At 38.4% G+C, this 13,049-nt stretch overlaps 1 protein-coding gene across 1 annotated transcript; it reads right to left on the bottom strand.

Annotated features, from left to right (window-relative positions):
- Positions 1 to 870: 870 nt before the first annotated feature.
- On the bottom strand, positions 871 to 3,057 carry aplnra (apelin receptor a). Its single transcript, XM_051904221.1, has one exon. It carries the CDS (start codon positions 2,844 to 2,846, stop codon positions 1,764 to 1,766), a length of 1,083 nt encoding a protein of 360 aa, XP_051760181.1. The 5' UTR covers positions 2,847 to 3,057; the 3' UTR covers positions 871 to 1,763.
- Between the last annotated feature and the right edge of the window lie 9,992 nt (positions 3,058 to 13,049).

The raw sequence follows: 13,049 nt of genomic DNA, 5'->3' as shown, positions 1-13,049 counted from the left end.
GCTTTGAGTCTTGAGCTTTTATGCTAAAATAAAACATGACTTGTGTGTCATGTATTTAAATGTATTTGTAATTACACATTTGTAATGATGAAGTAGCAATTTAGTAAATTTAAAGTATATTAACTGTAAATGTAAAGTAACAGTTACATTATAATCAAGTACTTTACATGTTTTAATATGTTGTCAATGCATCACTTCTTTAAAACACAACAAAATATTTGAAATATTTGAAAATATTTGATTTAAAATGTACTTTAAAGTAAAATGTTTAATTTGACATTATTACAAAGTGCACTTAAGTGTGTTAAGAAACATAGTGTACTCTCTTTAAAGGGATAGTTCACCCAAAAATGAAATTTTGTCATTACTTAACCCTCAAGTGGTTTCATCTGTATGAGTTTCTTTATTCTGTTGAACACAAAAGAAGATATTTTGAAGAATGTTGGTAACCAGACAGTTGATGGTACCATTGACTTCTATAGTAAAAATACTATGGAAGTCAATGGGTGCCATCAACCGTCTGGTTACCAACATTCTTCAAAATATCTTCTTTTGTGTTCAACAGAATAAAGAAACTCATAGGTTTGGAACAACATGAGGGTGAGTAAATGATTAAATTTGGGTAAACTATCCCTTTAAGCACTCTTAAGTGGCCTTTTATTTAATTGATATTATATTATTTGAAAGTACAGGGTTTTTTTTATATATACTTTTAAGATTTGAAGTTCACAGTGCACATTCAATACAATTAAGTGGTAGGACAAGTAGTTTTGAAAAAGGATGGATGGACTATCAATGTGAACTCTGTTTGAATTGTATTGCGCACACCAATACATACCCATAATCATGTTTAATGACACTAAGACGGTATTGTATTTAAGGAACATATTTAATACAGTAGCAGTAGTTAGTTACAGAAGTTTCAAAAATATAACATAATTTCACGAATATATATCCATTTACACCCCACAAATTTGTTCCCTTCCTCCGCACTTGCCTTCCTTTTTTCCCAGAGACATTTGTCACCAGCCATCTGTCTGTCTGCCCCCCCCACCCCCCCAACCACCCCACCAACCCCTCCCAAACCCTGACTATCTGTCTGCGCTTTAAACTATCTAATCAAGCAGCATCACCTTTGCACTGTAACACACTCACACACACTGACCCGCTCATCAAAAAAAACACACACATTCACATCAGGGAGTTTAACAAAAATTATAATTTTTATATCTCCTCTTAACAAGTGCTACAGATACTGAACACATTTCTGAACATTGCAAATTAACAGAAAGGAAAATAGTATGAAAATACTGTACAATTTGCATCTCTACACCAGTGTATACAGGCTTCAACACAATCACACACTCTTACAACCACACAAGCAAGTTCATCCTCAGTGCAGCATCACTGTGGTCAGAATACAGTTTGAATGTTTTCGACAAAACTGACCTCCTGTTTGCTTGGATATTTCTGTGTGTGTGTTTTTGAGTGTGTCAAAGCTGACGAAGGTGTCAGCAAACATAACTTCACACATGCATTCACACAAAGTCACATCATTCCAGCAACTCATCCACGAATACAGTAGAGTACACAAAACTATGAGTGTTATTTACAAACATAAAGCAATATGTTCTCCAAAGTCCATCAGTTCAACACCAGTTAGAACGGACCAGCCGTCAGTAGATTTCCACTTTTTTTTAAACCCCTTCAACCCAGTGTTTTCTCTTCAACTTCATGTTTTCTGTTCTTCTCATTGAATTCCCTCACACTTTGGTGGCCAGCGACTGCACCTCCGACTTTTGAGTCTGGGCGCTGAGGGTCGAGGACATGGAGCTCATGTGCCCATGCATGGCCTTTTTCAGATTCAGCAGACACAGGCACTGCGAGCGGAACCGCAGGTCAAAGAACGCATAGAGGAACGGGTTGAGGCAGCTGTTGACATAAGCCAGGCATGTAGCGTACGGATGAGCCAGAAGCAGGAAGTGTAGGAAGCCGCATGAGGTGGGCGCCAGGTCCAGGTAGGACAGCGCATCCATGCTTTTCAGCACATGGAAAGGCGTCCAGCAGAATGCGAAGACCACCACCAGGGTGGTGATGATCTTGAGGAGACGCCGCTTCTTCTGGTCTTCCTTGCGCAGATGGCTGAAATGGCGGGTGACCGTGCAGCCGATGAAGCAGTAGCAGACGGTCATGGCCAAGAAAGGCAGAAGAAATCCGAGAGCGGAGGAGGAAAGGCTCAGACCCGCAATCCAAAGGGATTCATGATCCTGATTGTGAGCGACCAGGCTGAAGTCCATCGCGCAGGTGGTGCGGTTGTTCCCAGCGTCGTCCACCGTAGTGCGGAACAGGAGCGTGGGCACGGCCAGCAGGCATGAGAGGAACCAGATAGCACCCAGCGATGCCAGCATGGTGGCACGGGATCTTAGCCGGCCGCTGGACAGAGAATGGACGATGGCAAGGTAGCGGTCAAAACTCAGACAGGTCAGACAGAAGACGCTTGCGTACATGTTGACAAGTACCACATAACTGCTGATCTTGCAGAGAGCCACGCCAAACGGCCAGTGGTAACCCAGCGCGGTGTACACAGCCCACAGCGGCAACGTGATGACGAACGTCAGGTCCGCGAGCGCCAGGTTACCGATGTAAACGTCTGCCGCGCGCCGTTTGGATTTCGCGCGCCAGACAGTAAAGATAACCACGCCGTTCCCGGAGAGACCGAGGATAAAAATGAGCATGTACAGCACGGGGATGAGAGAATAAGACGGCTCCCACTCCGAGTAGTCGCACACAGTCTCATTATAGTCATAATAGTCATACGTGTCGACGTATTCCGGCGTTGGCTCCATTTGGTGATGGGGCTTTAGCTTTCCTTCAGTTTTTTTTTTGTTTTTTTGGCAGTTTTATCCAAATCTCTGGTTCGGCAGCTGTATCCGAATCTCTGGTCTAAATTTGATAGAGTTCAGTGGGAATGTTTGGATTATTCTGTCTGAAACAAAAGTCTGTGGTAAGTTTCCCTCACTGGAAGCTGAAGCGCGTCTGTGTGAGGGAGAGAAGCGCCCTGTCTTTTTAAACTCCAGACTTCTCACCCCTCCCTCTGAACCCATATATCGTACCCCTTATCTCCACTAAACCTCAGCCCCCATACACACACACACACACACTCCCACCCACCCACCACGGAACACCAACCCCCCCGGGCCACGCAGTCGGCAGGAGCGAGTGTGTCAACAAAGTGAGCTTAACTCTTGTTTTTCTTCTTAATGAAAAAGTAATGGCTTGCTCGTCTTTCAAGTTAGATTTAGCTTAAATTGTCTGACAAAAATATTTTTGCGTCACGTCTCATTTACGGCACATTTTAAATACAAAATGAGAAACAGCGTATAGTCACAGTCGCAGAATTTCAATGGATGTTTTTAACTTTTCCACACACTATTCATTCAAGTCATGCAGACTTGAACATCCTGGCCGAATAAATAAATGAATAAATTCATTTAGGCTATTTTTGGTAGCCTATTTTTTCCGTCAACCCACTATGAGCTTTAGTTAAATTGCTTCCTCCGCGTTTTATGTAAAACTTGCAGTGAGGCGTTCATTTTTTTCCGACACTTTATATACAGAATGAGAGAGGACACTTTCAAATGTGACAGAATTAATTGACAAGTTAAATTGATTATTGTGACACGTTAAACGGATGGAAACAATGATGCCAAAATAATGAAAAGATTGTTACAGTAAAGCAGCATGTTTTGAGAAAAGCCTCCGTTTGGAGAAATTGCCTGTAAAAAATAATTGAACGACATTGGCTGTAGGTGTATATTTTTGATATTTGTATTAGGCTATTCAATTTACACAGTAAGTCTAAATAATTACTCCCTACAAATATGTATATGGCACTAAAGTTAAACTTAACTAAACATGGCAAGCCTAAACAGGTTTCAGACAGGTTCCCAGTGAAACCAGCGCCTGGGACCAAATGATAATGCAAAAGAAGCATTGCTCTGTGATTTCCTCTCACTCAAACATTACATGAAGGTGACATGCAGTCACTTCAAACACTCTACTTCCACTATACAACACATCACTGCAGCCTCTTTAATAGAAAGAAGAGATTTACCTGCAGACACATTATTCAAACTCAAACAAAAAAGACAGACTCATATGTTTCATTATAAATATTACATTTACCAATATAGCCTACATCATATAACTTGCTATTTATTTATTTACGTGGTGAACTTCTGATCTATACTGATATTTATTCGTAAAAAAAACCTTTTACCTTTATTTCGGAGCTCAAATCCAATTAATTTCAGCGTTTCTAATAAAAAAAATACATCGCTATATATTATAAAGCGTGTCTTTAGTGATTAGATTACATGTCAGCAAAGGATTTGGATAAGTGTGAATTTAATTCGCACTTTCTTGCATTTATTTGCATGATAATAGCAGACACAAACTCGCAAAATAAACAAAAACAAAAGGAAACGACGCATTTGACATTAACGAGTTTCTTAAGGACGCGCTGTTCACGCGTTACACCCAATTTGCAGCACCTAAAAAAGGGCAGTTAAAGCGAAATAGCTTAGACTGAATAGAGAGCAATTCACATTCAAAACAAACAGGAAAACTATAGGCTTATTTTTCCTTACACCTGAGATGTTCTACAGATGATTATCCTTCAAGAAGTTCTTATAAGCCTTTCTGTTAAATCTGGTCGTTTCATATCTGCACCACTATTTACACATACAAATCTTGTTTCACACATGGTGCTCCTTAAATTAATGTGCAATCACATTTAGCAGGATCAGTGTGTAATCCATCAATCAAAACCTATCAGAGTGTCACTGATGAGATCATCTGCAGATCTTCTCAATCACTTAATGAGCTGCCAGTATCTTCTACTCAAGTGCTACAGGACTGTAACCATTTTTTAGAGGAATAAAATGAATTATAGCTTATATAACACTTCACTGATAGTGTGAAGTAAAAGTGTGACTAGCACTGAGAACTAATGTAAAGACAACAGAGGCATGTAATGCATCTCTGACAAATTTGTTTAAATGCATCAGATTAGATATAAAATGTGTGAATAGTGGCACTTATGGCAAAGCATACATTTGAATGAAAGGATGTTCACCATTTATTCTGAGGATACTGTCTGCACATGTCCACTCGTGGCATCAGTTTTTGGCATCAGAACATTCTAGATACAGCACACCGAATCTGTGGTATGATCTTTATTTTTTCAGTTTGTAAACATCTTAAGACTTAGATTCAGAACTCACTTTGAATGACATTCTCACCACACATTTTAAGGTGGTTATTTGAAAACAAATAGCAAATGATGCATATCAAACAGATTGTTCCAATACTTTACATATCACTCGTAAAAAATAAAAGTTCTTTATTGGCATAAAAAATGTTCTTTCGTTTGTTAAAATGTTCTTCACACTAAGAAAAAATGGTTCTTTTAAGAACTGTTCACTGAAAGGGTCTTTGGGGAACCCAAAATGGTTCTTCTATGGCAAAACCCCCCTTTAAAAGCCTTTATTTTTTAAAGTATATACTGAAAATGCTCTTCATAGGTTTGTAGATCAGATCCCTCATGGGTCTTTATCCCTCAAAACACCTGTTAGATGATTAATTCACTGCCTTATACTTTGAAATTACTTTAAAGGCAAGCAATAAGTGAGGTCATGGTTCATATTTTGACATTATTACTCATGCCTTTCATATTTGTTGAAATATTACTTGTAGCCATAAATTACTGTATAATTTCGAAGTTTGCATAAAGTCAATGAGGAGCTCCTGCTGTGCAAAAAGGCGACCGGGTTGCCGTGCCCCCATAATCCTTTGCCCTGCCCCAGTCTGCCCCTCACCCCTTCCTCTGCCCCTCACCCCTTCCTCTGCATGTTGTTTTTGTTGGACCTCAGTGCTTCATATCGGGAGAAACTAAAACACTCCACACACCCAGACAGCCTGGCAAAAACAACAGACAGTTTCCTGCTTAAATCAAGCTGGCAGGCCCTCAGACGAGACTGCGCCCTCTAGTGGATTTCTTTATAGACAACACACACACACACACACACACACACACACACACACACACACACAGTTAGGTTGGTAGGCTGCTATCTGATTGACTGTGGAGAGATGTGGCTGCCTGCTGCTCTAATAGATCCTTAAGATAAATAAATAAATCCACACATTTTAAAAATAAAAGAAACACTGATAAGAAGCAGATGGTCTGATTAGCCAGACGGCTTTCAAACACTCAACACACACCTCTAATTGCCAGATTAGGCAGATGAAATTGAGATCTTCACCAAAAAGCCCTTTGTTGTAACAAATCAAATTTTTTTAGTGAAAGCTTTGTTTGAGCATGATTTACTCATGGACATTTTATCACACTGATAATACTGTACAAGTCTTGGTGAAGCCAAACGGACAGGAGGGGGTAAACTGGGGGGTTAGAGGTCAGAGGTTAATTCAGTGGTTGAGTTTGATATAAAAGTTAAGCATATGAGCATAAAAACCGACATACACTGGAACTATTTTACCAAAGTAAACAATAATGAAGAGATGAATGCATTGAGAGTATTGTGTTATTGAGTATGTATTTTTTGAAAGAAGTCTCATATGTTCACCAAAGTTGCATTGATTTGATCTAAATAAATAAATAAAAATAGTAAAAACAGTACATTTGTGAAACATTATTACAATTTACCAGAACTCTTGTTTTAACATATTTTATAAAGTAATTTATTCCTGTGATGACAAAGCTGAATTTTCAACATCATTACTCCAGTCTTCAGTGTCACATGATCCTTCAGAAATCATTCTAATATGATGATTTGATGCTCAAGAAACAATTATTATTATTATCAATGTTGACACAGTTGTGCTGCTTAATATTTCATGGGAATGTTTTTTTCAGGATTCAATGATGAATAGAAAGAACAGCATTTACTTGAAATGGGGTTTGAGGTTTATTTTTAAGTTTGACAAGGCAGGATTATAAAATGTATCAAACATAATTAGTATAAATCATCAAATCATAATTAAAAGCAATCATAAGTGAATCAATACATCATCAATATACAGTAGTACATCAGGAATAATACAATTTAAGAGCACAAAGGGAAAAAAAATTTCACGTCTTTTAGACACACATTTTTCCTCATTATTGTTCTGGCAAAAAACAAAACAAAATGCAATTAAAGTAAATGTAAGTTTTCCAATAGTTTTTATTTTTCTATCAGCTGTGAAGAGTAAGACCACACAAGAAATAGCAACTTTGCCTGTGAGTGAATGTGTGTGAGAGACCCCATAGCAGCTGTGTTGTTTTTTGCCCTTGTACAGCTGACCGGATTGCTGCTACATAGCAGAGTGGTCCTCCATTTCATGAGCTGCGATGTTTCTTTTACACACAAACACACACACACACACACACACATGTATGAATGCATACACACTCACATTCAAGCGGTTTGGCATGGCTGAAGCCAGCAGAGGTGAAGCTACAGGAGGTGTGTGAGCTGTAATTTGGGGATTGTTTGAAGTATACAGCTGTCAGGCACCTAACACGTCAGATTTGATCTCATGGCTTGATTTGTGGAACTTCAAACCCCACAAATCACACAAGGTGTGTGTGTGTTTCTGTGCTTTTGTGTCATCAGAGGCAATGAAAAAGAAGGATAGTGAGTTTCAAGAGGCTGTCCGCTTAAACTTAAGTGGAGAATATTCCCTTGTATTTTGTGTATTGGTTGTTTGGATCTCTCTGTTGTAAAGACAACGTCCCAAGTGTTCATATGGGTATGCTAAACACCAAGAAACCTCCTCAGACGATATCACACCCATGTGCCACTCAACACCTCACTTCTGTTGTTACACACACACACACACACACACACACACACTGAGAGAGCGAGAGAGAGATCATCATATTTCTGTTGATTTAGGCCTGCAAGCTAATTCATTGAGATTTAAAAGGCAATCATGATGGTTTGTTTGCCTTTTAGCTTAGCAGGTTAGCATTCTCTTCTGATTTGATGTAGAGAGTCTTGTGAGTCTTTGAAATCCCTGAAAACATGTGTCTGCTCACCCCCTCGCTTATGTGTACTCAGTAATTACATAGTGGAGGATACCGACAAGTTGTTCTGTCATTTAATGTGTTTTTTTCACCTCCTCTTAAGTGAGTTGCCATTCTGTAGCTCTGGGTCAGTCCAGCCCAGCTCATTATTGAAGGCATGTTTGAAATATGGTGCCTGCGGGCAGCCGCCCGACTCTTTGACTCTTTACCCCGAGACTGCCCTCACTGATGAGTCTGATAACACGCATACTCACCTGGAGCCATAGCCAAGGGAGTTTTAAAATGGTGTTTCTTTTTCGTGGTTTCTTGCCCTTAAATCTACAGGCCATAATGAAAATGCCATATGCCCAGCTAACAGGGAACATTCTCAGAACTTTAGTTAATGTTCTGGCAAAGTTATGAACAAACATTTTTCCAGTAATGTTAATAGAATGTTCATTCAGGGTTATCTGGTCTTTATACGGAGCCCCGCATATGGTATGCAGGAAAAGAAAGTAAACTGATTTGTGTGCATGATTTAGCAAATCGAGGGAACGAATAAGTAAATCGTGCGCACAATTTAGCCTACTGTTTTTTTCCTGCATGTCATGTGCGGGGCTCCGTACTTTAATAACGTTCTCAAATGTTAGCACAAAAACATTATACATCATTCATGGAATGTTTTAGTTGGACATTCATCAAATATTTTTTTAAATGTTACTACTTGTTTCAGAATGTTCAGAGAACATTCAAAAGTAACTTTACCATAATGTTTGCAAAATGATCAAATGGAATGTTCCCTTTAATGTTCACATAACCAAGAAAAAGTGTTTTTAAAACAGTAATTACAGTCATGGTCAATATTATTGGCACCCTTGGTAAATATGAACAAAAATAAATCTGCACTGTTAATCTTTTTGATTATTTATTTTAACATTTTAACATTTTCTTCAGGGTTCAGGTCAGGGGATTGGGACGGCCATGGCAGAGGCTTCATTTTGTGCTCAGTGACCCATTTTTGTGTTGATTTTGATGTTTGTTTTGGATCATTGTCCTGTTGGACAATCCAACCATGGCCCATTATAAGATTAATAGCAGAGGCGGTCAGGTTTTGAAATAGGCCCACAATTTCAAATATCCAGCAGTATATTTAACTATATGGTCATGGGCTACTTTTTTATCCTGTTTACACCAAACCCATCTCATGTGTTCGCTGCCAAAAAATTCTTTTTTTTTAGTTTCATCTGACCATAGAAGCTGGTCCTGTTTGATATATTTAGGCTTTCTGACCTCGAAACTCAACTAATTTCTGCAGTTCTCCAGCTGTGATCCTTGGAGAGTCTTTATCCACTCAAACTTTCCTCCTCACCGCGCATTAAGACGATATAGACACATGTCCTCTTCCAGGCAGATTTGTCACATCTTTTGTTGTTTGGAAATTCTCAAGTTTCACTAAACTAGTGTTCCAACTATGAAAAAAAAGCAATGTTCCCAAAGCCATTTACTGGAGTTAAGGCACATGTTCTGAAGCACTGGCCATGTTGAACATGTGAGTGATATGAGTTCAAGTGTGACTTTTGACATTTCCTGATTGTGTTCTTCCTTTCCATATTTTCATGCCAAAATATTTACCAAATACTGTTTTTTCAATGGTCAATTCAATGGTTGCAGTCTTGAAAAGTAACAATAATGGAGTAAATTCAATCAGTTCTGCTGTACATTGAAATAAGTTAAACATTGCTTGAAAAATAATAAATCATGACATTTTTCTTTCAAAATATGTTTTATGCCAACACTGTTACATTCAAAATGTTTCAGGGTTGAATGTTATGGGTTGAGGGTCAGTGCAAAATGGCAGCATTAACTAGCAAATTTCACTGCACTACAACACTTTCAAAGCTTGTGCTTATTAACTGTAAAAAAGTAATAACTAAAAAAAATAGCTAGTTTGGCAAAACTGATATAAACATAAATCATAATGAAATACTGATCAAGAAGGGTAAATGCTGTACATAGATATGGACTGATATTCCACTTAAAAAAACAAAACACTTAAAAATGTTTTATTTTTCATTATTACACACAAAAGAAGAGTTAAAATGACGTGACTGAGTTCAGTATCCTGATAAATATATCAGATGTAGGTAATAGGGACACACATAAGACACAAATGGCACTATTTCCTGAGAATCCTCCATAAATTATGTGGCTTATAAATAGCTTATCTCCAATGGACACACATACTGGTGCATGAACACACACACACACACACACACACACACACACACACACACACACACACACACACACACACACACACACACACACACACACACACACACACACACAGTGTCCTTAAGTGGCCGCACATACAGGCACACCTGTGCGAATGTTGAGTGCTGGATCAGATAAGACCATTGTTATAGAGGAAGCCATTGCATCAGGGGATCAATGGTGGCTGACTCCTGTTTCTACTGTATATGGTACTGTTTCTGACCCTAATCACACCATTATACATAAAAACTTCCCGTGAGAGGCTGAAAAGCACACGTACACCACTGGAAATAAACTTTTTTCCATTCAAGGGAGATTTTGCTTCCTCAAATAGATTTTGTACATTTACAAGGGCAGATTTTATTAAATGTATACATTATATTTTGCCAATGTCAAATTCCTAAATTGAACCACTAAATTCAATTAGAATAAGAAGACTCTATAGAGCTGTTACCAATCGAATGAAAACAGTATCAACAGAATCTATTACACTGCAGAGGTGGTGACTCAACTGATTCAGCCAAAATAGCTGATTCATTCCAGAACAAAGCAAGTGACTGTCTTTATGAATTGTTCATTGAATCATTCTCAACTGATTTGTTCATAAATGTGATTCATTCTTTAACGAACACCAGTATGTGGTCTAGAGGCATGCAACGGTTCTGCTCTTTGTTTGGAACAAATTTTATTGGTGAAACAGAGTAAAAACAGACAATAATCACAATCCTAAAACACAATATTAACTTTTTGTATATTGAACTTGTTTGTTGGACTTATTGTTGTATAAAATCAATATTTGTCATTGATTCGCAATCCTGCTGAATATTTCAGAAACTGCTGATCTACTGGGATTTTCTAGCACAACCATCTCTAGGGTTTACAGGAAGGCAACAGTAACTCAAATAACCACTTGTTACAACCGAGGTATGCAGAAGAGCATCTCTGAATGCACAACATGTCGAACCTTGAAGCAGATGGGCTACAGCAGCAGAAGACACATCAAATACGCATAACCTTTACTCTATTTAATTATATGTAAATGTGAACTTGTGGGCTGCTGGGACATTCAGACGGTCGGGTCAGAATTTGGCGTAAACAACATGAAAGCATGTATCCATCCTGCCTTGTGGTTTAGGCTGCTGCTGCTGGTGTAATGGTGAGTTGGGCGATTTTCTTGGCACACTTCGGGCCCCTTAGTACCAATTGAGCATTGTTTAAACACTACAGCCTACCTGAGTATCGATGCTGACCATGTCTATCCCTTTATGACCACAACGTACCCATCTACTGATGGCTACTTCCAGCAGGATAACACGCCAGGTAACAAAGCTCAAATCATCTCAAACTGGTTACTTGAACATGACAATGAGTTCACTATACTCAAATGGCCTCCACAGTCACCAGATCCCAATCCAATAGAGCACCTTTGGGATGTGGTGGAATGGGAGATTCACATCATGGATGTGCATCCGACAAAACTGCAGCAAAATCTGAGGAATGTTTCCAGCACCTTGTTGAATCTATGCCTCAAAAAATTAAGGCAGTTCTGAAGGCAAAAGGTGGACCAACCCGATACTAGCAAGGTGTACCTAATAAAGTGGCGGGTGAGTGTATATATATATATATATATTAGGGCAAAAATTTGGTGGTATTTTGCTCTAAGCCCCCGTTATTTTCTGACCCTGATACACCTCCAAAAAAAACAAGATCATCAAATAATCTATATACCATTCTACATCATAAACATGGACTCTCTCTTCCTCACTCTCTCAGGAACAAACAGGGTTCGCAAGGTGTTTCCCTGCTTGCACTGAGGGCTTAGTGACCTCTGACCTGCCCCTCTCCTTTGCCCTTCGTCCCCTGAATGGATAAAGCAGCAAGCAAAGCAGGAAGAGCTCTGGACTCAGGATAAAGGAAGATGCTGTGTGTGTGCTTGTGTGGGGTCTGCTTCCACATAAATAACATTTAGAGTTGTTTTTATGGAAGGTTTTGCAGATAATATAGGTACAAATATAAGTCTTCTAAGGCTTTAATAGACCATAGTGTTGTCTTTGGTTCATATTTATATGTGCACTGCAAGGTTAAATTCACAAACGCCCACATGTATCCCACCACACACACACACACACACACACATGACTATGTTTCTTAACATCTTAAAAAAGATAATTTAATAAATGGACTTTATAATAATATCAAATTAACAGTTTTACTTTTAAGTAAATTTTTAAGTTCTTATCTTTTGTCACTATCTTATCATAAGGTAATTATCACAAATTTGTTATATACTTTTATATATTATATCCGTAATAAGTACTCTTTTTAAAAGTATGCTAAAGTGTACTTCGTTTTCACACTTGTAGACCAAACTAAAACCCAGCAAACCGAAACTTTAAGAATCACCCTCTAACTATCATTTTCATATGAAACTTCATTGCATATGTGGTCTCTCAGAACATATTTCATCTAGGATGTTGTATTTTTATTGATTTGACTCACAAGTCATTTCATAAGTATTGACCTGATAGTTATGTTAAGTACAATTTCCAATCTATTAAAATGGCATTGGGGTCAAACAGGCCATAAGAGTTTGAGAACCAAAAGACAAGCTGGTGTTGCTGTTTCCACTCTTCAGAGGTTGCTATGAAACACATCTCTGAATGAACAGGAAGTGCCTTCTTTAATCATTATTTGTATAACTAGC

The sequence above is a fragment of the Ctenopharyngodon idella genome, chromosome 8 (assembly GCF_019924925.1).
Source record: "Ctenopharyngodon idella isolate HZGC_01 chromosome 8, HZGC01, whole genome shotgun sequence".
Lineage (NCBI taxonomy): Eukaryota > Metazoa > Chordata > Actinopteri > Cypriniformes > Xenocyprididae > Ctenopharyngodon > Ctenopharyngodon idella.
This window is presented reverse-complemented; position numbering and strand designations above follow the sequence as displayed.